The following is a 22,519-nucleotide window of genomic DNA, read 5'->3' on the forward strand; positions in this document are numbered from 1 at the left end:
CCAATAAGTATCAGGAATCAAAGTAAGACCCAGATGCAGACTGTCAAAGTAACAATATTTAATGTTCCAACAGGGACAAACAGAAGACAGGTCAAGGCTGGCAGAGGTTGGTAATACAAAGAAAGGCAGAGGTACAGGTCGGCAGGCAGGCAGACACAGACAGAGTCCAGAACACAGGCAAGGGTCAAAACCGTGAGGACTAGCACCACAAAATAGACCGCAGGCGCAAGGGAAACCACTGGTAGACTTGAAACATACAAGACGAACTGGCCCAGAGAGACAGGAAACACAGGGATAAATACACAGGAGAAAACAAGCAACACCTGGAGGGTGTGGAGACAATAATGAGACAGGTGAAACAGATCAGGGCGTGACAATAAGAGGTGTCAATTGATAGTACGTAAGGAAAGTTCACACTCTGATAGGTGAGATTCTGTGAAGCTAGCAGGTGGTACATCTTGTGAAGAAGTTCATAGAGATACTCAGCACTTCTAAACCCACCAGTCTGAGAAGACAAAGACCCCATCACACTCTCTCTTACACTCTCTCAAACACGTTCTTTGACAACATGGCTGCCACATCTCTTCTGCTCCTGCTCATCACTCTCTGACCTGCTCCAGGGCTCACAGGTAAGACCAAACTTCAGCTTTGACCTCTACTCACTCTGGGGTGAGAGGGCAGCAGAGAAACTTTTGACCTTCTCACCTTTTGTCTCTCCTAGAACAGCAAATGGATGAACGTGATAGACACACAGGTGTTCTTTTTGGTTTTACAAGGTAACCTGACAATTATGGTACAATGAATCAATTAGTTGTATGGTAAAGAGTAGAACAATTGATGTGATGAAAAATAAATGAATATCTTGTATTGACGTGAAGGCCAACCACTGCTTACGTTTCATTAGGGAAAATCTCTCTGTCCCAGCCTACCAGGACTCTGGCATAGTGAATGGAGCAGAAGCCACACGCCACTCCAAACCCTACATCCATATTACTCACTTTTTTTTGTCTCAACCCAAAGTGTCCCCCTTACAATCATAGAGTGCCACACAGATCTTTAATTTGTTGTACTTTTTCTTCCAATATTGTCAATTGAGAGCAAATTCAGAGCAATAGAGCACATGCAATAGAGTTGATGTACAGCACATCACAAATCTATACATGCACACGCTTCTACACCTGCATTGCTTGCTGTTTGGGGTTTTAGGCTGGGTTTCTGTACAGCACTTTGAGATATCAGCTGATGTACGAAGGGCTATATAAATAAATTTGATTTGAAATGGGCTACATCACATGTATAAGACCCATGTTAAGGGTTACCTCAGTAGTTGGACGAGTGAAAATGTCCCTTCTGCTCCTTGACTAAATTCATTATAAATGTATAGTCTGTTGCTATCCTTGTGAGGCAATCCAGGTGTGCATTGGTCAGTCCATTTCTCTGTTTTTATTTCACAATGTTCATTGTGGAAAATGTTTCTTCACATGAATAACTGCTGACAAAAAATGGTCACCTTTTGCACATACTGCTTCAGAAGAGAATACTCTCTGACACAAGGCTCCAGAAATGGGTAACCCCTGATCTTAGTTCCTCTTGCAATGTGTAGTGGAGCTGCAGGCAAATTCTCACACTCTATTCCAGCACGGTCAGGACAAAGGGCTGTGAAGACTGGGGTCAGAGATGACACTGGCACATGAAAGGGCTTCTCAATCATGTTGGAATAACTCCTTGTACTCTATGATATCCTTGAATCTTGACTTCAACTCTTCCAACACACACAAATGCATCATAGCTGTTGCAGTATGTCTGGGTTGGACGTGGTGACTGCTCTTAGTTTTGGGAAATGAAGGTATGAACAGTGTGGAGATTCTGTGAGCACACACAGCATTTTGCCCGGAGGTTTATTTTACCCTTGGAGCTGGAGCTGTGTTCAGGTGGCAGGTGATGTCAGTTAAAAAGCCAACTTTAATATCAACTGCGGATCATCCAGCTCTGGCTCAAGAAATCTTTCCAAAACTAGTTGAGTATCTTCAGCATTTGTGGGTTCGATTACAGGCTAAAATGGCCAGAAACAAAGCACTTTCTTCTGGAACTCGTCAGTCTATTCTTGTTCTGAGAAATGAAGGCTATTCCATGTGAGAAATGGCCAAGAAACTGAATCTCGTACAATGCTGTATACTACTCCCTTCACAGAACAGCGCAAACTGGCTCTAACCAGAATAGAAAGAGGAGTGGGAGGCCCCGGTGCACAAATGTGCAAGAGGACAAGTACATTTTTGTCCAGTTTGAGAAAGAGACTCCTCAAGTCCTCACCTAGCAGCTTCATTAAATAGTACCCGCAAAACACCAGTCTCAACAGTGAAGAGGTGACTCCGGGATGCTGGCCTAGGCAGAGTTGCAAAGAAAAGCCATATCTCAGACTGGCCAATAAAAATAAAAGATTAAGATGGGCAAAAGAACAGACACTGGACAGACGAACTCTGCCTAGAAGGCCAGCATCCCGGAGTCACCTCTTCACTGTTGACATTGAGACTGGTGTTAAGTAACAAATAATTAAACAGCAGCAGGAAAAAAATAGCAATATGTACATGTAGGTAGAGTTGGTGACTATGCATAGATAATAAATAAGAGTGGTCTGGGTAGCCCTTCGATTAGCTAGAAGCTGTTAAGAAGCCTTTTGGACATAGACTTGGCGTTCCGGTACCGCTTGTTGTGCAGTAACAGAGAGAAGTCTGACTAGGGTGGCTGGAGTCTGACAATTTTGACCATTGTTAGGGACTTCCTCTGTCACCGCCTGGCATAGAGGTCCTGGATAGAAGGAAGCTTTGCCCCAGTGATGTACTGAGCCGTACACACTACCCTCTGTAGTAGGCCGAGCAGTTGCCATACCAGGCAGCGCTGCAACCAGTCAGGCTGCTCTCGAAGGTGCAGCTGTAGAACCTTTTTGAGGATCTGAGGACCCATGCCAATTCTTTCCAGTCTCCTGAGGGGGAATGGGTTTTGTCGTGCCCTCTTCACGACTGTCTTGGTGTGCTTGGACCATGTTAAGTTTGTTGGTGATGTGGACCCCAAGGAACTTGAAGCTCTCAACCTGCTCCACTACAGCCCCATCGACGAGAATGGGGGCGTGCTCGGTCCTCTTCCTGTAGTCCACATCTCTTTTGTCTTGATCACGTTGAAGGAGAGGTTGTTGTCCTGGCACCACATGGCCAGGTCTCTGACCTTCTCCCTATAGGCTGTCTCGTCGTTGTCGGTGACTAGGCATACCACCGTTGTGTCATCGGCAAACTTGATGATGGTTTTGGAGTCATGCCTGGCCATGCAGTCATGAGTGAACAGGAGGTGACTGAGCACGCACCCCTGAGGGGCCCCTGTGTTGGATCAGCGTGGCAGATGTTGTTACCTTCCGTACCACCTGGGGGGTGGCCCGTCAGGAAGTCCAGGACCCAGTTACATAGGGAGGTGTTTAGTCCCAGGGTCCTTAGCTTAGTGATGAGCTGTGTGGTCACTGGTGTTGAATGCTGCGCTGTAGTCAATGAACAGCATTCTCACATAGGTGTTCCTTTTGTCCAGGTGGGAAAGGGCAGTGTTGCTTTCATCATCTAGGGATCTGTTGGGGCAGTATGCGAAATGGAGTGGGTCTAGGATTTCTGGGATAATGGTGTTGTGAGCCATGACCAGCCTTTTTTCAAAGTCTTCATTGCTACAGACGTGAGTGCTATGGGTCAGTAGTCATTTAGGCAAGTTACCTTAGTGTTCTTGGGCACAGGGATTATGGTGGTCTGCTAGAAACATGTTGGTATTACAGACTTGGTCAGGGACATGTTACAAATGTCAGTGAAGACACTTGCCAGTTGATCAGCGCATGCTCGCTGTACACGTTCTGGTAATCCGTCTGGATTTTAACCTGTTTTAAAGGTCTTACTCACATCGGCTACATTGCGCGTGATCACACCGTCGTCCGGAACAGCTGATGCTCTCATGCATGTTTCAGCGTTACTTGCCTCAAAGCGAGCATAGAAGTAATTTAGCTCGCCTGGTGGGCTCGTGTCACTGTCCAGCTCGCCGCTGTGCTTCCCTTTGTAGTTCGTAATAGTTTGCAAGTCCTGCCATATCTGACCAGCGTCGGAGCCGGTGTAGTATGATTCAATCTTAGTCCTGTATGCTTTGCATACAGTCATGCATGAACCTTTTGAAGATGTGTATAATATCATTTAGCTTATTAGAGAATCAACTACTGTATAGTCATGTGCTCCAAATGTAGCTTGTCAAAACTACCCCGAAGAGTGAAGCTGTGTAGCAGATCCCTCTCCCTAAGAAAGACCAGGACATCAAGGCCAAATCCTTCTGTACCTTGGCATGGTGAATGCCACAAATAGGAGGCTCTGCAAACCCACACCTTCTGGAGGTGAATGTCACTGATGTAGACACAAGTTCCTGCCAGAGACCTTAGGGGAAAACTGGCACCACAACCCTGTCTATGATATGTGCCAGGTGGTACACCTGCTGATTACAAAGGTGTTTGCAAGGTACGGTCATGGAATATCTTTCATTCGAATTATAGTGACTTTCTTTGCAAATGTGGAGTCATTTAGTTGAATTACCTTAATTCAACTTTCATTGCAGGGAGATTCAGGAGGTCCTCTGTTGTGTAAGGGGACAGCAGTAGGAGTTGTCATTCAACCAGCAAGGAAACTGCGATGAGCCACAGAAGCCCAACATCTACACCAAAATATCCAGGTATCTTCCTGGATCATTAAGTAGGAATGAAACAACATAAATGTAAAGTTTTATTTCCAAAACACTTATGTGTTTAAAAATTTCTCAGATTTTTAATTCATAGATTTCAGATGTGCATGAACGTTTTTGTTGTTGCATATATATATATATATATTACTGTTTAGCTGGAATGGAATGTTTATCCTGTATGTTTGACTGTGATATATGGTTTCAGCTAGCTATTTTAAGATGAACTAACTTGCTATTATCCAGAGCGACTTAGAGTATCTGCTTAATGACTAAAATGTCAAATGTAAATGTTTTACATACAGATCTCATTACTTTATTGATATATATTGCAGGTTGCCACAAATCTAATGTTTGTATATTTCTTAATTGTTTTTATTTATTATATTTGACTCCGTAAAACCTAGCAGTACTACTTATTTCTGAGATGTATAGCATTTAAATCAAATCAAAGTTTATTTGTCACGTGCGCCGACTACAACAGGTGTAGTAGGCCTTACAGCTTAAATGCTTTCAGGCTCGAACCAATGGTGCAAAAAAGGTATTAGGTGAACAATGGTTAAGTAAAGAAATAAAAAGACAATGAAAAATAACAGTAGCGAGGCTACATACAGACACCGGTTAGTCAGGCTCATTTGAGGTAGTATGTAGATATGGTTAAAGTGACTATGCATATATGATGAACAGAGTAGCAGTAGCGTAAAAGAGGGGTTGGTGGGTGGCGGGACACAATGCAGATAGCCCGGTTATCTAATGTGCGGGAGCACTGGTTGGTTGGGCCAATTGAGGTAGTATGTACATGAGTGTATAGTTAGTGACTATGCATATATGATAAACCGAGTAGCAGCAGCGTAAAAGAGGGGTTGGTTGGGGGGGGCACACAATGCAAATAGTCCGGGTAGCCATTTGATTACCGTATTTATAAAATATATTTGTCTGAAATTAAACCAAGTGTCACTGAACAAATCCCATGCCATGATTAGATAGTGGAAAAAAACACAAATTTCTAGCATAATTACAGTGCCTTGTGAAAGTATTCGGCCCCCTTGAACTTTGCGACCTTTTGCAACATTTCAGGCTTCAAACATAAAGATATAAAACTATTTTTTTTGTGAAGAATCAACAAGTGGGACACAATCATGAAGTGGAACGACATTTATTGGATATTTCAAACTTTTTTTAACAAATCAAAAACTGAAATTCGGCGTGCAAAATTATTCAGCCCCCTTAAGTTAATACTTTGTAGCGATTACAGCTGTAAGTCGCTTGGGGTACGTCTCTCAGTTTTGCACATCGAGAGACTGAAATGTTTTCCCATTCCTCCTTGCAAAACAGCTCGAGCTCAGTGAGGTTGGATGGAGAGCATTTGTGAACAGCAGTTCAGTTCTTTCCACAGATTCTCGATTGGAATCAGGTCTGGACTTTGACTTGGCCATTCTAACACCTGGATATGTTTATTTTTGAACCATTCCATTGTAGATTTTGCTTTATGTTTTGGATCATTGTCTTGTTGGAAGACAAATCTCCGTCCCAGTCTCAGGTCTTTTGCAGACTCCATTAGGTTCTTCCAGAATGGTCCTGTATTTGGCTCCATGCATCTTCCCATCAATTTTAACCATCTTCCCTGTCCCTGCTGAAGAAAAGCAGGCCCAAACCATGATGCTGCCACCACCATGTTTGACAGTGGGGATGGTGTGTTCAGGGTGATGAGCTGTGTTGCTTTTACGCCAAACATAACGTTTTGCATTGTTGCCAAAAAGTTCAATTTTAGTTTCATCTGACCAGAGCACCTTCTTCCACATGTTTGGTGTGTCTCCCAGGTGGTTTGTGGCAAACTTTAAACAACACTTTTTATGGATATCTTTAAGAAATGGCTTTCTTCTTGCCACTCTTCCATAAAGGCCAGATTTGTGCAATATACGACTGATTGCTGTCCTATGGACAGAGTCTCCCACCTCAGCTGTAGATCTCTGCAGTTCATCCAGAGTGATCATGGGCCTCTTGGCTGCATCTCTGATCAGTCCTCTCCTTATATGAGCTAAAAGTTTAGAGGGACGGCCAGGTCTTGGTAGATTTGCAGTGGTCTGATACTCCTTCCATTTCAATATTATCGCTTGCACAGTGCTCCTTGGGATGTTTAAAGCTTGGGAAATCTTTTTGTATCCAAATCCGGCTTTAAACTTCTTCACAACAGTATCTCGGACCTGCCTGGTGTGTTCCTTGTTCTTCATGATGCTCTCTGCGCTTTTAACGGACCTCTGAGACTATCACAGTGCAGGTGCATTTATACGGAGACTTGATTACACACAGGTGGATTGTATTTATCGTCATTAGTCATTTAGGTCAACATTGGATCATTCAGAGATCCTCACTGAACTTCTGAAGAGTTTGCTGCACTGAAAGTAAACGGCTGAATAATTTTGCACATCCAATTTCAGTTTTTGATTTGTTAAAAAAGTTTGAAATATCCAATAAATGTCGTTCCACTTCATGATTGTGTCCCACTTGTTGTTGATTCTTCACAAAAAAATAGTTTTATATCTTTATGTTTGAAGCCTGAAATGTGGCAAAAGGTCGCAAAGTTCAAGGGGGCCGAATACTTTCACAAGGCACTGTACTTCAAACAATAAAAGTTAACATTTCTGAAAAAGGATAAACCGTGCCTTCGAAAAGTATTCAGACCCCTTGACTGTTTCCACATTTTGCTACATTACAGCCTTATTCTAAAATGGATTAAATTTAAAATAAACTCAGCAATCTACACACGATGCCAATGCGAAAACAGGTTTTTTGAAATTTTAGCAAATGTATTCAAAATGAATAACATGCCTTTTTATTTACATAACTATTCAGACCCTTTGCTATCAGACTCAAAATTGAGCTCTGGTGCATCCTGTTTCCATTGATCATCCTTGATGTTTTTACAGCTTGATTGGTTTGAGAAGTTCAGACCTTTTACTTTTTCCACATTTCAAGTTACAGCCTTATTCTAAGATGGATTAACCCCCCCCATCAATCTACACATAATGACAAAGCAAAAACAGGTCTTTAGAAAGTTTTGCAAATTTTTCTACAAATAAAAACAAATCACATTAACATAAGTATTCAAAACCCTTTAGTCAGTACTTTGTTGAAGCACCTTTGGCAGCGATTACAGCCTTGTGCCAAGCTTGTAGCGTCATACCCATTTTGTATTTGGGGTGTTTCTCCCATTCTTCTCTGCAGATCCCCTCAAGCTCTGGCAGGTTGGATGGGGAGCGTCGCTGCACAGCTATTTTCAGGTCTCTACAGATGTTTGATCTGGTTCAAGTCCGGGACCAAGATTAGTCAACAAGGTTCCATTTCAATGATCACAACTTCATCTCAATCTTAAACTAACATAGCATTATATGTTTTACTGTTTCTATAGTGATGTAAAGTATGGCCCTTTCTTAGTTTACATGTTTCAGAATAGGTGCATAGTGTAGGCCTATACAGTGGGGAGAACAAGTATTTGATACACTGACGATTTTGAAGGTTTTCCTACTTACAAAGCATGTAGAGGTCTAATTTTTTTTTAATCATAGGTACACTTCAACTGTGAGATGGAATCTAAAACAAAAATCCAGAAAATCACAATATGAATTTTAAGTAATTTGCATTTTATTGCATGACATAAGTATTTGATCACCTACCAACCAGTAAGAAATCCGGCTCTCACAGACCTGTTAGTTTCTTTAAGAAGCCCTCCTGTTCTCCACTCGTTACCTGTATTAACTGCACCTGTTTGAACTTGTGACCTGTATAAAAGACACCTGTCCACACACTCAATCAAACAGACTCTCACCTCTCCACAATGGCCAAGACCAGAGGGGATAAAATTGTAGACCTGCACAAGGTTGGGTTGGGCTACAGGACAATAGGCAAGCAGCTTGGTGAGAAGGCAACAACTGTTGGCACAATTATTAGAAAATGGAAGAAGTTCAAGATGATGGTCAATCACCCTCGGTCTGGGGCTCCATGCAAGATCTCAACTCATGGGGCATCAATGCTCATGAGGAAGGTGAGGGATCAGCCCAGAACTACACAGCAGGACCTGGTCAATGACCTGAAGAGAGCTGGGACCACAGTCTCAAAGAGAACTATTAGTAACACACTACGCCGTCATGGATTAAAATCCTGCAGCGCACGCAAGATCCCCCTGCTCAAGCCAGCGCATGTCCAGGCTTGTTTGAAGTTTGCCAATTACCATCTGGATGATCCAGAGGAGGAATGGGAGAAGGTCATGTGGTCTGATTAGACCAAAAAGCTCTATTTTTGTCTCCACTCCACTCGCCGTGTTTGGAGGAAGAAGGATGAGGACAACCCCAAGAACACCATCCCAACCGTGAAGCATGGAGGTGGAAACATTCTTTGGGGATGCTTTTCTGCAAAGGGGACAGGACGACTGCACCGTATTAAGGGGAGGATGGATGGGGCCATGTATCGTGAGATCTTGGCCAACAACCTCCTTTCCACAGTAAGAGCATTGAAGATGGGTCATGGCTGGGTCTTCCAGCATGACAACGACCCGAAACGCACAGCCAGGGCAACTAAGGAGTGGCTCCGTAAGAAGCATCTCAAGATCCTGGAGTGGCCTAGCGAGTCCCCAGACCTGAACCCAATAGAAAATCTTTGGAGGGAGCTGACACCCCCGAAACCTGAAGGATCTGGAGAAGGTCTGTATGGAGGAGTGGGCCAAAATCCCTGCTGCAGTGTGCAAACCTGGTCAAAAACTACAGGAAACGTATGATCTCTGTAATATAATCAGTTTCTGTACAAAATATTAAGTTCTGCTTTTCTGATGTTTCAAATAATTGTCATGCAATAAAATAAATTAATTACTTAAATCATAATGTGATTTTTGTTTTAGATTCTGTCTTTGAAGTGTACCTATGATAAAAAATTACAGACCTCTACATGCTTTGTAAATAGGAAACCTGCAAAATCTGCAGTGTTATCAAAATTGTTCTCCCCACTGTATCCCATCAAGTTTTCGTGAGCCCCCCCCATCCCCACTCTTACCCCCTCTGCTAGTTATAACCGTACCTGAGAGTCTTGACACAACTGACATGAGATAGTGGTAAATGCTTTTGTCTTAAGTATGAAATTTATCACAGTGCTGTTTTCACTGTAGAAGTGAACCACAATCCTTCACTCATGCTGCCAAACATACCCTTGTAAAACTGACCATCCTACCGATCCTCAACTTCAGCGATGTCATTTACAAAATAGCCTCCAATACCCTACTCAATAAATTGGATGCAGTCTCTCACAGTGCCATCCGTTTTGTCACCAAAGCCCCATACACTACCCACCACTGCGACCTGTACGCTCTCCTTGGCTGGCCCTCGCTCCATACTCGTCGCCAAACCCACTGGCTCCAGGTCATCTACAAGACCCTGCTAGGTAAAGTCCCCCCCTTATCTCAGCTCGCTGGTCACCATAGCAGCACCCACCTGTAGCACGCGCTCCAGCAGGTACAGTGCCTTGTGAAAGTATTCGGCCCCCTTGAACTTTGACCTTTTGCCACATTTCAGGCTTCAAACATAAAGATATAAAACGGTATTTTTTTGTGAAGAATCAACAAGTGGGACACAATCATGAAGTGGAACGACATTTATTGGATATTTCAAACCTTTTTAACAAATCAAAAACTGAAAAATTGGGCGTGCAAAATTATTCAGCCCCTTTACTTTCAGTGCAGCAAACTCTCTCCAGAAGTTCAGTGAGGATCTCTGAATGATCCAATGTTGACCTAAATGACTAAAGATGACAAATACAATCCACCTGTGTGTAATCAAGTCTCCGTATAAATGCACTGTGATAGTCTCAGAGGTCCGTTAAAAGCGCAGAGAGCATCATGAAGAACAAGGAACACACCAGGCAGGTCCGAGATACTGTTGTGAAGCAGTTTAAAGCCGGATTTGGATACAGAAAGATTTCCCAAGCTTTAAACATCCCAAGGAGCACTGTGCAAGCGATAATATTGAAATGGAAGGAGTATCAGACCACTGCAAATCTACCAAGACCTGGCCGTCCCTCAACTTTCAGCTCATACAAGGAGAGGACTGATCAGAGATGCAGCCAAGAGGCCCATGATCACTCTGGATGAACTGCAGAGATCTACAGCTGAGGTGGGAGACTCTGTCCATAGGACAACAATCAGTCATATATTGCACAAATCTGGCCTTTATGGAAGAGTGGCAAGAAAGCCATTTCTTAAAGATATCCATAAAAGGTGTTTAAAGTTTGCTTGTGGCAACCTGGGAGACACACCAAACATGTGGAAGAAGGTGCTCTGGTCAGATGAAACAAATTGAACTTTTTGGCAACAATGCAAAACGTTGTGTTTGGCGTAAAAGCAACACAGCTCATCACCCTGAACACACCATCCCCACTGTCAAACATGGTGGCAGCATCATGGTTTGGGCCTGCTTTTCTTCAGCAGGGACAGGGAAGATGGTTAAAATTGATGGGAAGATGGATGGAGCCAAATACAGGACCATTCTGGAAGAACCTAATGGAGTCTGCAAAAGACCTGGGACGGAGATTTGTCTTCCAACAAGACAATGATCCAAAACATAAAGCAAAATCTACAATGGAATGGTTCAAAAATAAACATATCCAGGTGTTAGAATGGCCAAGTCAAAGTCCAGACCTGAATCCAATCGAGAATCTGTGGAAAGAACTGAACTGCTGTTCACAAATGCTCTCCATCCAACCTCACTGAGCTCGAGCTGTTTTGCAAGGAGGAATGGGAAAACATTTCAGTCTCTCGATGTGCAAAACTGATAGACATACCCCAAGCGACTTACAGCTGTAATCGCTACAAAGTATTAACTTAAGGGGGCTTAATAATTTTGCACGCCCAATTTTTCAGTTTTTGATTTGTTAAAAAGGTTTGAAATATCCAATAAATGTCGTTCCACTTCATGATTGTGTCCCACTTGTTGATTCTTCACAAAAAAATAGTTTTATGTCTTCATGTTTGAAGCCTGAAATGTGGCAAAAGGTCGCAAAGCCGAATACTTTCGCAAGGCACTGTATATCTCTCTGGTAACCCTCAAAACCAATTCTTCCTTTGGCCGCCTCCCCTTCCAGTTCTCTGCTGCCAATGACTGGAACGAACTACAAATATCTCAAACTGGAAACACTTATCTCCCTCACTAGCTTTAAGCACCAGCTGTCAGAGCAGCTCACAAATTACTGCACCTGTACATAGCCCATCTATAATTTAGCCCAAACAACTACCTCTCCCACTGTATTTATTTTGCTCATTTGCATCCCATTATTTATCTCTACTTTGCACATTCTCCCACTGCAAATCTACCATTCCAGTGTTTTACTTGCTATATTGTATTTATTTCGCCACCATGGCCTTTTTTTGCCTTTACTTCCCTTATCTCACCTTATTTGCTCATTGTGTGTATATAGACTTATTTTTCTACTGTATTACAGACTGTTTGTTTTACTCCATGTGTAACTGTGTATGTCGAACTGCTTTGCTTTATCTTGACCAGGTGGCAATTGTAAATGAGAACATGTTCTCAACTTGCCTACCTGGTTAAATAAAGGTGAAGAAAAAGAGGGCATCGACCATGTAAGAAATATATCTCTTGTCTTGAATGAGGGAGAAAGCATAGACTTTAGAAATAGGTAATAACAGGGGATAAGCTGATGGAATTCTGTTATGTAAAATACGCTCGGTTAATGTTGCACAATGCATTGTAGGAGGGGAGAATCACTGAATGTGGGTAACCAGCACCATGTTGATTCTTTCCACTGGGCACGCTGCATAATCTTTTGGATGTAAGACTGGATAACTTTCAGAAATATTTGACTCTTGTCCCCTCTGCTGGATATACTACAGTAGCAGAGACACATGGCTGACATGAGTCTACAAGCATTTCTTAATAACCTCTTAGGGCTGCAGCCCTGTACAGGGATCAACATCAGCGGAAATCAGCGGAAATTTCAGAGTGACAACTAATAGTACTCGATACAACTCAAACTTTCATTAAAACACACATGCAGGGTACTCAATTAAAGCTACACTCGTTGTGAATCTAGCCAACATGTCAGATTTTTAAAATGCTTTTCGGCGAAAGCATGAAGCTATTATCTGATAGCATGCAAACCCCGAAATACCCAAAGGGGACGTAAACAGAATAATTAGCGTAGCCGGCGCTACACAACGCAGAAATAAAACATTCATTACCTTTGACGAGCTTCTTTATTGGCACTCCTATGTCCCATAAACATCCCAATTGGGTCTTTTTTTCCCGATTTTAAATCTGTCCATGTATACCCAAAATGTCCATTTATGAAGCCCGTCTGATCCATGAAAAAGCACCGTTCAAAAGCAACGTCATTTTTTTAAATTAAAAAAGTTGCCTATAAACTTTGACAACACTTCAAAGTACTTTGGTAATCCAACTTTCGGTATTAGTAAACGTTAATAATCGCTCAAATTGATCACGGGGCGATCTGTATTCAATAGCAGCACGTTTTGAAATGATGGTCCATTTTCTCTCTCTCAACTTCCTGCTGTGTACTCGATAACAGGAAGTGCCTATTTTCATCTGACCAAGGATTAACTTCAATCTAAATGCCAGTACTGGCGACATCGTGTGGAAGCTGTAGGCATTGTAAACTGGTCGCTATCTATTTTCCCTTGCCATAGACAATACAGACTGGCGGAGGGATTTTTTTTTTTTTTGTGAAGTTTTCCTTGGGATTTTGCCTGCTAAACACGTTCTGTTAGTCACAGACATGATTTACCACTTTTATAAACTTCAGAGTTTTCTATCCACACATACTAATCATATGCACATACTATATTCCTGGCATGAGTAGCAGGACGTTGAAATTTTCCGCGATTTTTAACAAAAAGCTGCAAAAATTCACAGCCTCCTAAATACAAGCATTACAGTGATATTAAACCATGAATACTATCTGGAATTACAAATACTTTAAGCCAATTTTCAAGTGACTGTTTTAATCACTACTTTTTCAATCTGTTTGATCAAAGAAAGTTAACTTATAGTACAATTAGGTAGAAAAGGATATTATAATCCTCGGGCTGTTTTCCAGCAAATATTAAGTCACAATGTGGTAGATCTAGGCCTATAAGAGGTGTCAATTCATAGTACGTAAGGAAAGTTCACACTCTGATAGGTGTGATCCTGTGAAGCTAAGGTGGTACATCCTGTGGAGTTCAGAGACACTCTGCACTTCTAAACCCACCAGTCTGAGAAGACAAAGACCCCATCACACTCTCTTACACTCTCTCAGACACGTTCTGACACACTCTTTGACAACATGGCTGCCACATCTCTCCTGCTCCTGCTCATCACTCTCCTGCCTGCTCCAGGGCTCACAGGTAAGACCAAACTTCACCTTTGACATCTACACACTCTTGGGTCAGAGGGCAGCAGAGTGGGACATTTGACCTTCTATACTCTGGAACAGCAATGGGACGCTAGGGACATAGACACACAGGTCTTCTTTCTGGTTTTACAATGTTACCTGACAATTATGGTACAATTAATAATTTAGTTGTATTGTAAAGTACAGTAAACGCACAAATATGGAAAACCCTGTGCTGACATACATTTGAAAATATTTGTTTCCAGCGAGACTGTCTTTAAACAAATATGAATTTAACTGAAAAGGAGAAGAACCATTGAAACGAAATGTGGAGGGGGTGAACGATGAAGTTCTTGACTTTTGATTCCCTTAATCATTCTCAATTTTTCTTTACAATGAAATGTAATGTATGGTATTGATGTTGAATGAGAGATTTTTAAAGCAAAAAATAAAAATCGTAATAAACACAATTTTAAAAAGTAAAGCAGTTTAAAAAAAATACTCTCCCATTCAAAAAATATTTACTCTACCGTTCAAAAAATTATATATATATATATATATATATATATATATACTCACTCTACCGTTCAAAGGTTTGGGGTCACTTAGAAATATCCTTGTTTTTGAAAGAAAAGCAATTTAATTTTTATATTTATTTCCATTTAAAATATCAAATTGATCAGAAATAGAGTGACATTTAATGTTGTAAATGACTTCTTATTTCCTTAAAATCAATCTCTTTATCAAATGTAAATGTGATATTGTATTGATGTTGAATGAGAAATATTTTTAAAGCAATAAAAAATAAAATAAAGTAATAAATACAATTTTACAAAGTAAAGCGCAGAATCCAGGCTGTATTACAACCAGCCATGATTGGGAGGCCCATAGGGCGGTGCACAATTGGCCCAGCATCGTCCGGGTTTGGCCGGTGTAGGCCGTCATTGTAAATAAGAATTAGTTCTGAACCTTTACTTAAATAGGCAAGTCAGTTGTGATACAGCCTGGATTCTGCTCTTTACTTTTTAAAATTGTATTTTTATTACTTTATTATTTTAATTGCTTTAAGTCTCTCATTCAATATCGTACATTATATCACATTTACATTTGATAAAAGAAAGATTGAGAATGATTTTAAGGGAAACTTAACTGACTTGCCTAATTAAGCAAAGGTTAAAAAATATATACACTACTGTTCAAAAGTTTGGGGTCACTTAGAACTGTCCTTGTTTTTGTAAGAATTATTTTTTTTTGGGTCCATTTTAAAATAACATCAAATTGATCAGAAACAGTGTAGACATTGTTAATGTTGTAAATTACTATTTTCGCTGGAAACGGCAGATTTGTCATGGAATATCTACATTTACATAGGTGTACAGAGGCCCATTATCAGCAACCATCACTCATGTATCATTATAAAAGGCTAATTGATCATTATAAAACCCTTTTGCAGTTATGTTAGCACAGCTGAAAACTGTTGTCCTGATTAAAGGCGGCCAGTTTTATTGCTTCTTTAGACTAGTTGAATATCTGGAGCATCAGCATTTGTGGGTTCGATTACAGGCTAAAATGGCCAGAAACAAAGCACTTTCTTCTGGAACTCGTCAGTCTATTCTTGTTCTGAGAAATGAAGGCTATTCCATGCAAGAAACTGAAGATCTCGTACAACGCTGTGTACTACTGCCTTCACAGAACAGTGCAAACCGGCTCTAACCAGAACAGAAAGAGGAGTGGGAGGCCCTGGTGCACAAATGAGCAAGAGGACAAGTACATTTAGTGTCCAGTTTGAGAAAGACGCCTCAAGTCCTCAACTGGCAGCTTCATCAAATGGTACCCGCAAAACACCAGTCTCAACGTCAACAGTGAAGAGGCGACTCCGGGATTCTGGCCTCCTAGGCAGAGTTGCAAAGAAAAAGCCATATCTCAGACTGGCCAATAAAAATAAAAGATTAAGATGGTTAAAAGAACAGACACTGGACAGAGGAAGATTGGAAAAAGGTGTTATGGACAGACTAATCTAAGTTTGCTGTGTTTGGATCACAAAGAAGAACATTCGTGAGACACAGAAAAAATGTAAAGATGCTGGAGGAGTGATGACGCCATCTGTCAATCATGGTGGAGGCAATGTGATGGTCTGGGGGTTATTTGGGGGTAAAGTGTGAGATTTGTACAGGGTAAAAGGGATCTTGAAGAAGGAAGGCTGAAACTCCATTTTGCAACGCTTAATTGGAGCCAATTTCCTCCTACAACAGGGCAATGACCCAAAGCACAGCTCCAAACTAGGAAAGAACTATTTAGAGAAGAAGCAGTCAGCTGGTATTCTGTCTATAATGGAGTGGCTAGCACAGTCACCGGATCTCAACCCTATTGAGCTGTTGTGGGAACAGCTTGACCGTATGGTACATAAAGTGCCCATCAAGCCAATCCAATTTATGGGAGGTGCTTCAGGAAGCATAGGGTGAAATCTCTTCAGATTACCTCAACAAATTGACAACTAGAATGCCAAAGGTCTGCAAGGCTGTAAATTGTGGCAAATGGAGGATTCTTTGACGAAAGCAAAGTTTGGACACAATTATTATTTAAATTAAAAATCATTATTTATAACCTTGTCAATGACTTGACTATATTTCCTATTCATTTTGCAACTAATTTCATGGACATTTCTAAGTGACCCCAAACTTCTGAATGGTAGTGTAAATATATATTTTTTTTAAATGTCATGAAAAATAATTAAATATCTTGTACCGACGTGATAGCCTACCATTACCTACATTTCATTTAGGCAAATCTCTCTGTCCCAGCCTACCAGGACTCTGGCATAGTGAATGGAGCAGAAGCCACACGCCACTCCAAACCCTACATGGTCTCTGTACAAGCAAAGAAGTCACATATCTGTGGAGGGTTCCTTGTGTCTGAGAGCTTTGTCATGACAGCCGCCCACTGCTACAAATGGTAATTGTGTTTTACTCTTATCCTATTGAACTATTTATGTAAGAAAATGGCATCTACAACTTCAACTACTCACACCTAAAAGTCATAAATAATTGTGGTATTTGTTTTATGCTGTAGAATGTTCTGTGTGCTTAGCTGCTCAGTAAGTATACTGTGGTTTCCTCTTCATAGGGCTGTGAATCTGACGGTTGTGGTTGGTGCTCATGACATCACAAGACAGGAAAGTTCTTCTTACAGGATTGATGTGAAATATTACCACATACATCCTGGTTACAATGCTAAGACATTGGAGAACGACATCATGCTGTTGCAGGTACATGACAGAGGAAGTATGCACAATGTGAGAATGTTTCTTAGCTTAGCACCCCATTCCCCAAATAATAAATGCCAAATGTACTGTTATAAATAACATATATTAACATTTCTTTTCTTTTTTTTCAAACGAGGTGTGATTTACATCTACATTTTAGTCATTTAGCAGATGCTCTTATGCAGACTAACTTACAATATTCATACTTCATTTTTTCATTTTGTTTGTACTGGTCCTCCTTGGGAATCGAACCCACAACTTTGGCAACTTACAAGCGCCATGCTCAACCAACTGAGCCACACGACCCATTGTCATGTGTGAAAACCTTTGACCATGTGCGTACATAGTGGCTATTGATGTTGCATAATATATCCTATAGCTTATTAGAAAACCTAACTACAGTCATGTGCTCTAACTGTAGCTTGTCAAAACGACCCCGAAGAGCAAAGCTGTGCAGCAGATCCCTCTCCCTAAGAAAGACCAGGACATCAAGGCCAAATCCTTCTGTACCGTGGCAGGGTGGGGTGCCACAGAAACAGGGGGCACTGCAAACCCACGCCTTCTGGAGGTGAATGTCACCGTTGTAGACAGACGGTCCTGCCAGAGATCTTGGGGGAACACTGCCACCATAACCCCGTCTCTGATATGTGCCGGTGGTACCGCTGCTGATTATAAGGGTGTTTGCCAGGTATGGTCATAGAATGTAGTTAAAGGGCAACTCCACCACTTTTAAACCTCATTTTCATTATCACCAGCACAATACCAGTGTGAACATGGCACATTTCAAAACTTTGTAGTAAAACAGTTCTACTCAATGACAACATCAAAAATGTAAACATTTTCAGTCACCATGTGATTTGTGGTGACATGGGGAGGAAGGAAATACCCTCCCTTGGCCTAGAAATGCGTTACAGGTCTTGAAAATACACTGCTCAAAAAAATAAAGGGAACACTAAAATAACACATCCCAGATCTGAATAAATGAAATATTCTTATTAAATACTTTTTTCTTTACATAGTTGAATGTGCTGACAACAAAATCACACAAATGATCGATTGAAATCAAATTTATCAACCCATGGAGGACTGGATTTGGAGTCACACTCAAAATTAAAGTGGAAAACCACACTACAGGCTGATACAAATTTGATGTAATGTCCTTAAAACCAGTCAAAATGAGGATCAGTAGTGTGTGTGGCCTCCACGTGCCTGTATGACCACCCTACAACGCCTGAGCATGCTCCTGATGAGGTGGCGGATGGTCTCCTGAGGGATTTCCTCCCAGACCTGGACTAAAGCATCCGCCAACTCCTGGACAGTCTGTGGTGCAACGTGGCGTTGGTGGATGGAGCGAGACATGATGTCCCAGATGTGCTCAATTGGATTCAGGTCTGGGGAACGGGCGGGCCAGTCCATAGCATCAAGGCCTTCCTCTTGCAGGAACTGCTGACACACTCCAGCCACATGAGGTCTAGCATTGTCTTACATTAGGAGGAACCCAGGGCCAACCGCACCAGCATATGGTCTCACAAAGGGTCTGAGAATCTCATCTCGGCACCTAAAGGCAGTCAGGCTACCTCTGGCGAGCACATGGAGGGCGGCCAAATGAGGTGTTGGCTTTAGGGATGGTCAGTGAGATACACCTGCTGGAGCGCGTGCTACGGGTGGGTGTTGCCATTGTGACCAGTGAACTGAGAAGGCAGAGCTTTACCTAGCATGGACTTGTAGATGACCTGGAGTCAGTGGGTCTGGCGACGAATATGTAGCGAGGACCAGCCGACTAGAGCATACAGGTCGCAGTGGTGGGTGGTATAAGGTGCTTTAGTAACAAAACGGATGGCACTGTGATAAACTGCATCCAGTTTGCTGAGTAGAGTATTGGAAGCTATTTTGTAGATGACATCGCCGAAGGTAGGATAGTCAGTTTTACTAGGGTAAGTTTGGCGGCGTGAGTGAAGGAGGCTTTGTTGGATGTTTTTCAGCGACAGGGACTGGGAGATTAGTCAGGATCGAGGGAAAGATGAAAGGAGTAAAGTTCAGAGATCCTTGATGAAAACCTGCTCCATAATGCTCAGGAACTCAGACTGGGGGCGAAGGTTCATGATCGAACATCTCTGGAGACCTGAAAATAGCTGTGCAAATCAAATCAACTTGATTTGCCACATGCTCCGAATACAACAAGTGTAGACTTTAAGGTGAAATGCTTTACTTACAAGCCCTTAACCAACAGTGCAGTTCAAGAAGAAGAAAATATTTACCAAGTAGGCTCAAATAAAAAGTAATAATAAAAAGTAACACAATAACGAGGCGATATACAGGGGGAACTGGTACAGAGTCAGTGTGCAGGGGTACAGGCTAGTTGAGGTAATGTGTACATGTAGATGGGGGCAAAATGACTGCATAGGTAACAAACAAACAGGGAGTAGCAGCAGTGTACAAAAAGAGGGGGGGTTAATTTTTATTAATTGTTCAGCAGTCTAATGGCTTGGGGGTAGAAGCTGTTGAGGAGCCTTTTGGTCCTAGACTTGCGGTAGCAGAGGAAAGTCTAACTTTGGAGACAGGAGTCTCTGACAATTTTATGGGCTTTCCTCTGACACCGCCTATTATATAGGTAGCCTTCCACAAGCTACCCACAATAAGTTGTGTGAATTTTGGCCCATTCCTCCTGACAGAGCTGATGTAACTGAGTCGGGTTTGTAGGCCTCCTTGCTCACACACGCTTTTTCCGTTCTGCCTACAAATTTTCAATAGGATTGAGGTCAGAGCTTTGAAGGCCACTCCAATACCTTGACTTTGTTGTCCTTAAGCCATTTTGCCACAACTATGGAAGTATGCTTGGGGTCATTGTCCGTTTGGAAGACCCATTTGCGACCAAGCGTTAACTTCCTGACTGATGTCTTGAGATGTTGCTTCAATATATCCACATTTCACCTCCTCATGATGCCATCTATTTTGTGAAGTGCACCAATCCCTCCTGCATCAAAGCACCCCCACAACATGATGCTGCCACCCCCACCGTTCACAGTTGGGATGGTGGTGTTTGACTTGCAAGCCTCCACCTTTTTTTCCCTCCAAACATAATGGTCATTATGGCCAAACGGTTCTATTTTTGTTTCATCAGACAGAGGACATTTCTACAAAGTACGATCTTTGTCCCCATGTGCAGTTGCAAATCGTAGTCTGGCTTTTTTTATGGCAGTGCCTTCCAAGCTGAGCGGTCTTTCAGGTTGTCGATATAGGACTCATTTTACTGTGGATATAGATACTTTTGTACCGGTTTCCTCCAGCATCTTCACAAGGTCCTTTGTTGCTCTGGGATTGATTTGCACCAAAGTACGTTAATCTCTAGGAGACAGAAAGCGTCTCCTTCCTGAGCGGTATGACGGCCGCGTGGTCCTATGGTGTTTATACCTGCGTACTATTGTTTGTACAGATGAACGTGGTACCTTCAGGCGTTTGGAAATTGCTCCCAAGGATGAACCAGACTCGTGGAGGTCTACAATTATTTTTCTGAGGTCTTGGCTGATTTCTATTGATTTTCCCATGTCAAGCAAAGAGGCACCGAGTTTGAAGGTAGGCCTTGAAATACATCCACAAGTACAACTCCAATTGACTAAAATTGTCAATTAGCCTATCAGAAACTTCTAAAGCCATGACATTTTCTGTAATTTTTCCAAGCTGTTTAAAGGCACAGTCAACTTAGTGTATGTGAATGTCTGACCCACTGGTGCACGCTTCAGTGTTGCTTGCCTGGAAGCGAGCATAGAGCGTCTGGGTTTTCCTTTGTGGTCTGTAATAGTTTAAGCTATGATAGCTAATTTACTCTTTACAGCGACGCTCCACATCCAACCTGACAGCTTGAGAGGATTTGCCGAGAAGAATGGGAGAACCTCCCCAAATAGAGGTGTGCCAAGCTTGTAGTGTCATACCCAAGAAGAATCGATGCTGTAATCGCTGCCAAAGGTGCTTCAAGAAAGTACTGAGTAAAGGGTCTGAATACTTATGTAAATGTGATATTTTATTTTGTATTTTTTTTTTATAAATTAGTGAGTTTTTTTTTAAACTGTTTTTGCTTTGTCATTATGGAATATTGTATGTGGATTGATGAGGGGAAAAAAATGTTTTAAATCAGTTTTACAATAAGATTGGAAGGTAACAAAATGTGGAAAGAGTCTAGGGGTCTGAATACTTTCCGAAGGCCCTGTATGTCTGTCATTGAACAACCCCATGCATTGACTAGATAGTGAAACAACTCAACAATCTCATTGATAAGTTCTTTAACAAATAAAAGCTAATTTACCAACATTTCTGAAATTGGATATGCAGCGTTTTGGAAAGAAACTTCATATTTAAACACTGGTTTGGTGCTGGAGATGAATGAGGTTGGAATTGCCCTTTAATTCTGATAATGCATTAATTATAAATAAGCGATTGTCTTTGCAAATGTGACTTTTTTTTTCTCCATTGTTTCAACTATCATTGCAGGGAGATTCAGGAGGTCCTCTGGTGTGTAAGGGGACAGCAGTAGGTGTTGTGTCATTCAACCAGCAAGGAAACTGTGATGAACCACAGAAGCCCAACGTCTACACCAAAATATCCAAGTATCTTTCCTGGATCAAGTCTATCATTAAGTATTAGTTAATGTCTCATTCCTTGAGTGACAATTATATATTGTATCAAACAATAAAGGATGTCCGTTCTTCAATGAGCTCTGTACCGTGTGTGTGCTCAAGTAGGATTAGTGTATATGCATGCATGTGTATTTTCAGTAACAGCCTCAAGTCATTTGGATTACTGTTAGTGCTATTTGGGGTGTTAATTGGATTAATTCTGACATTTTATTGATTTGTGTTTTTATTTTATTCAATTTGTGTACTTGTTTGACATTTTATTGCATTGTTAGGAGCTAGTAACATAAGCATTTCGCTGCATGCGCTAACATCTGCTAAACTGCGTGCATAACCAATAAACGTTTGATTTGAGTATACCTCTTCAGACAGCGAGCTCTTCTCGCATCTTCAGCTGTCATCACCAAACACCACCACACATGGAAACTAGTGGTCAAGAATACAGAGTAACTCATTTCATGAAGCTGTCACAATGCTTCGAAACCACAACACAGCT

At 41.6% G+C, this 22,519-nt stretch overlaps 1 protein-coding gene across 3 annotated transcripts; it reads left to right on the forward strand.

Moving 5' to 3' along the window:
• The first annotated feature begins 396 nt into the window (after positions 1 to 396).
• Positions 397 to 22,254, forward strand: LOC112250857 (mast cell protease 1A). 3 transcript variants are annotated; one of them, XM_024421344.2, is made up of 9 exons: positions 397 to 629; positions 4,262 to 4,526; positions 4,624 to 4,737; positions 13,942 to 14,146; positions 16,935 to 17,085; positions 17,257 to 17,398; positions 17,671 to 17,730; positions 17,817 to 18,083; positions 21,881 to 22,254. In XM_024421344.2, the coding sequence occupies exons 4-9, from the start codon at positions 14,086 to 14,088 to the stop codon at positions 22,031 to 22,033; spliced, it is 834 nt and encodes a 277-aa protein (XP_024277112.1). In that variant the 5' UTR covers positions 397 to 629; positions 4,262 to 4,526; positions 4,624 to 4,737; positions 13,942 to 14,085; the 3' UTR covers positions 22,034 to 22,254. The 3 variants fall into 3 exon arrangements, with proteins under 3 accessions (XP_024277112.1, XP_024277113.1, XP_024277114.1); XM_024421345.2 differs by having other exon boundaries at positions 14,059 to 14,146; XM_024421346.2 differs by lacking the exon at positions 17,671 to 17,730 and having other exon boundaries at positions 398 to 629.
• Positions 22,255 to 22,519: the final 265 nt, after the last annotated feature.

The sequence above is a fragment of the Oncorhynchus tshawytscha genome, linkage group LG05 (genome assembly GCF_018296145.1).
Source record: "Oncorhynchus tshawytscha isolate Ot180627B linkage group LG05, Otsh_v2.0, whole genome shotgun sequence".
Classification (NCBI taxonomy): Eukaryota; Metazoa; Chordata; class Actinopteri; order Salmoniformes; family Salmonidae; genus Oncorhynchus; species Oncorhynchus tshawytscha.

What these genes read in the sequence shown, in the direction of transcription:
- LOC112250857 (XM_024421344.2), top strand. Translation starts at nt 14,086, where the DNA reads ATGGCTGCCACATCTCTCCTGCTCCTGCTCATCACTCTCCTGCCTGCT. An exon ending in GCCTGCTCCAGGGCTCACAG is followed by an intron (nt 14,147 to 16,934) that starts GTAAGACCAAAC and finishes TCTCTGTCCCAG; the next exon opens with CCTACCAGGACTCTGGCATA. An exon ending in ACGACATCATGCTGTTGCAG is followed by an intron (nt 17,399 to 17,670) that starts GTACATGACAGA and finishes GCAACTTACAAG; the next exon opens with CGCCATGCTCAACCAACTGA.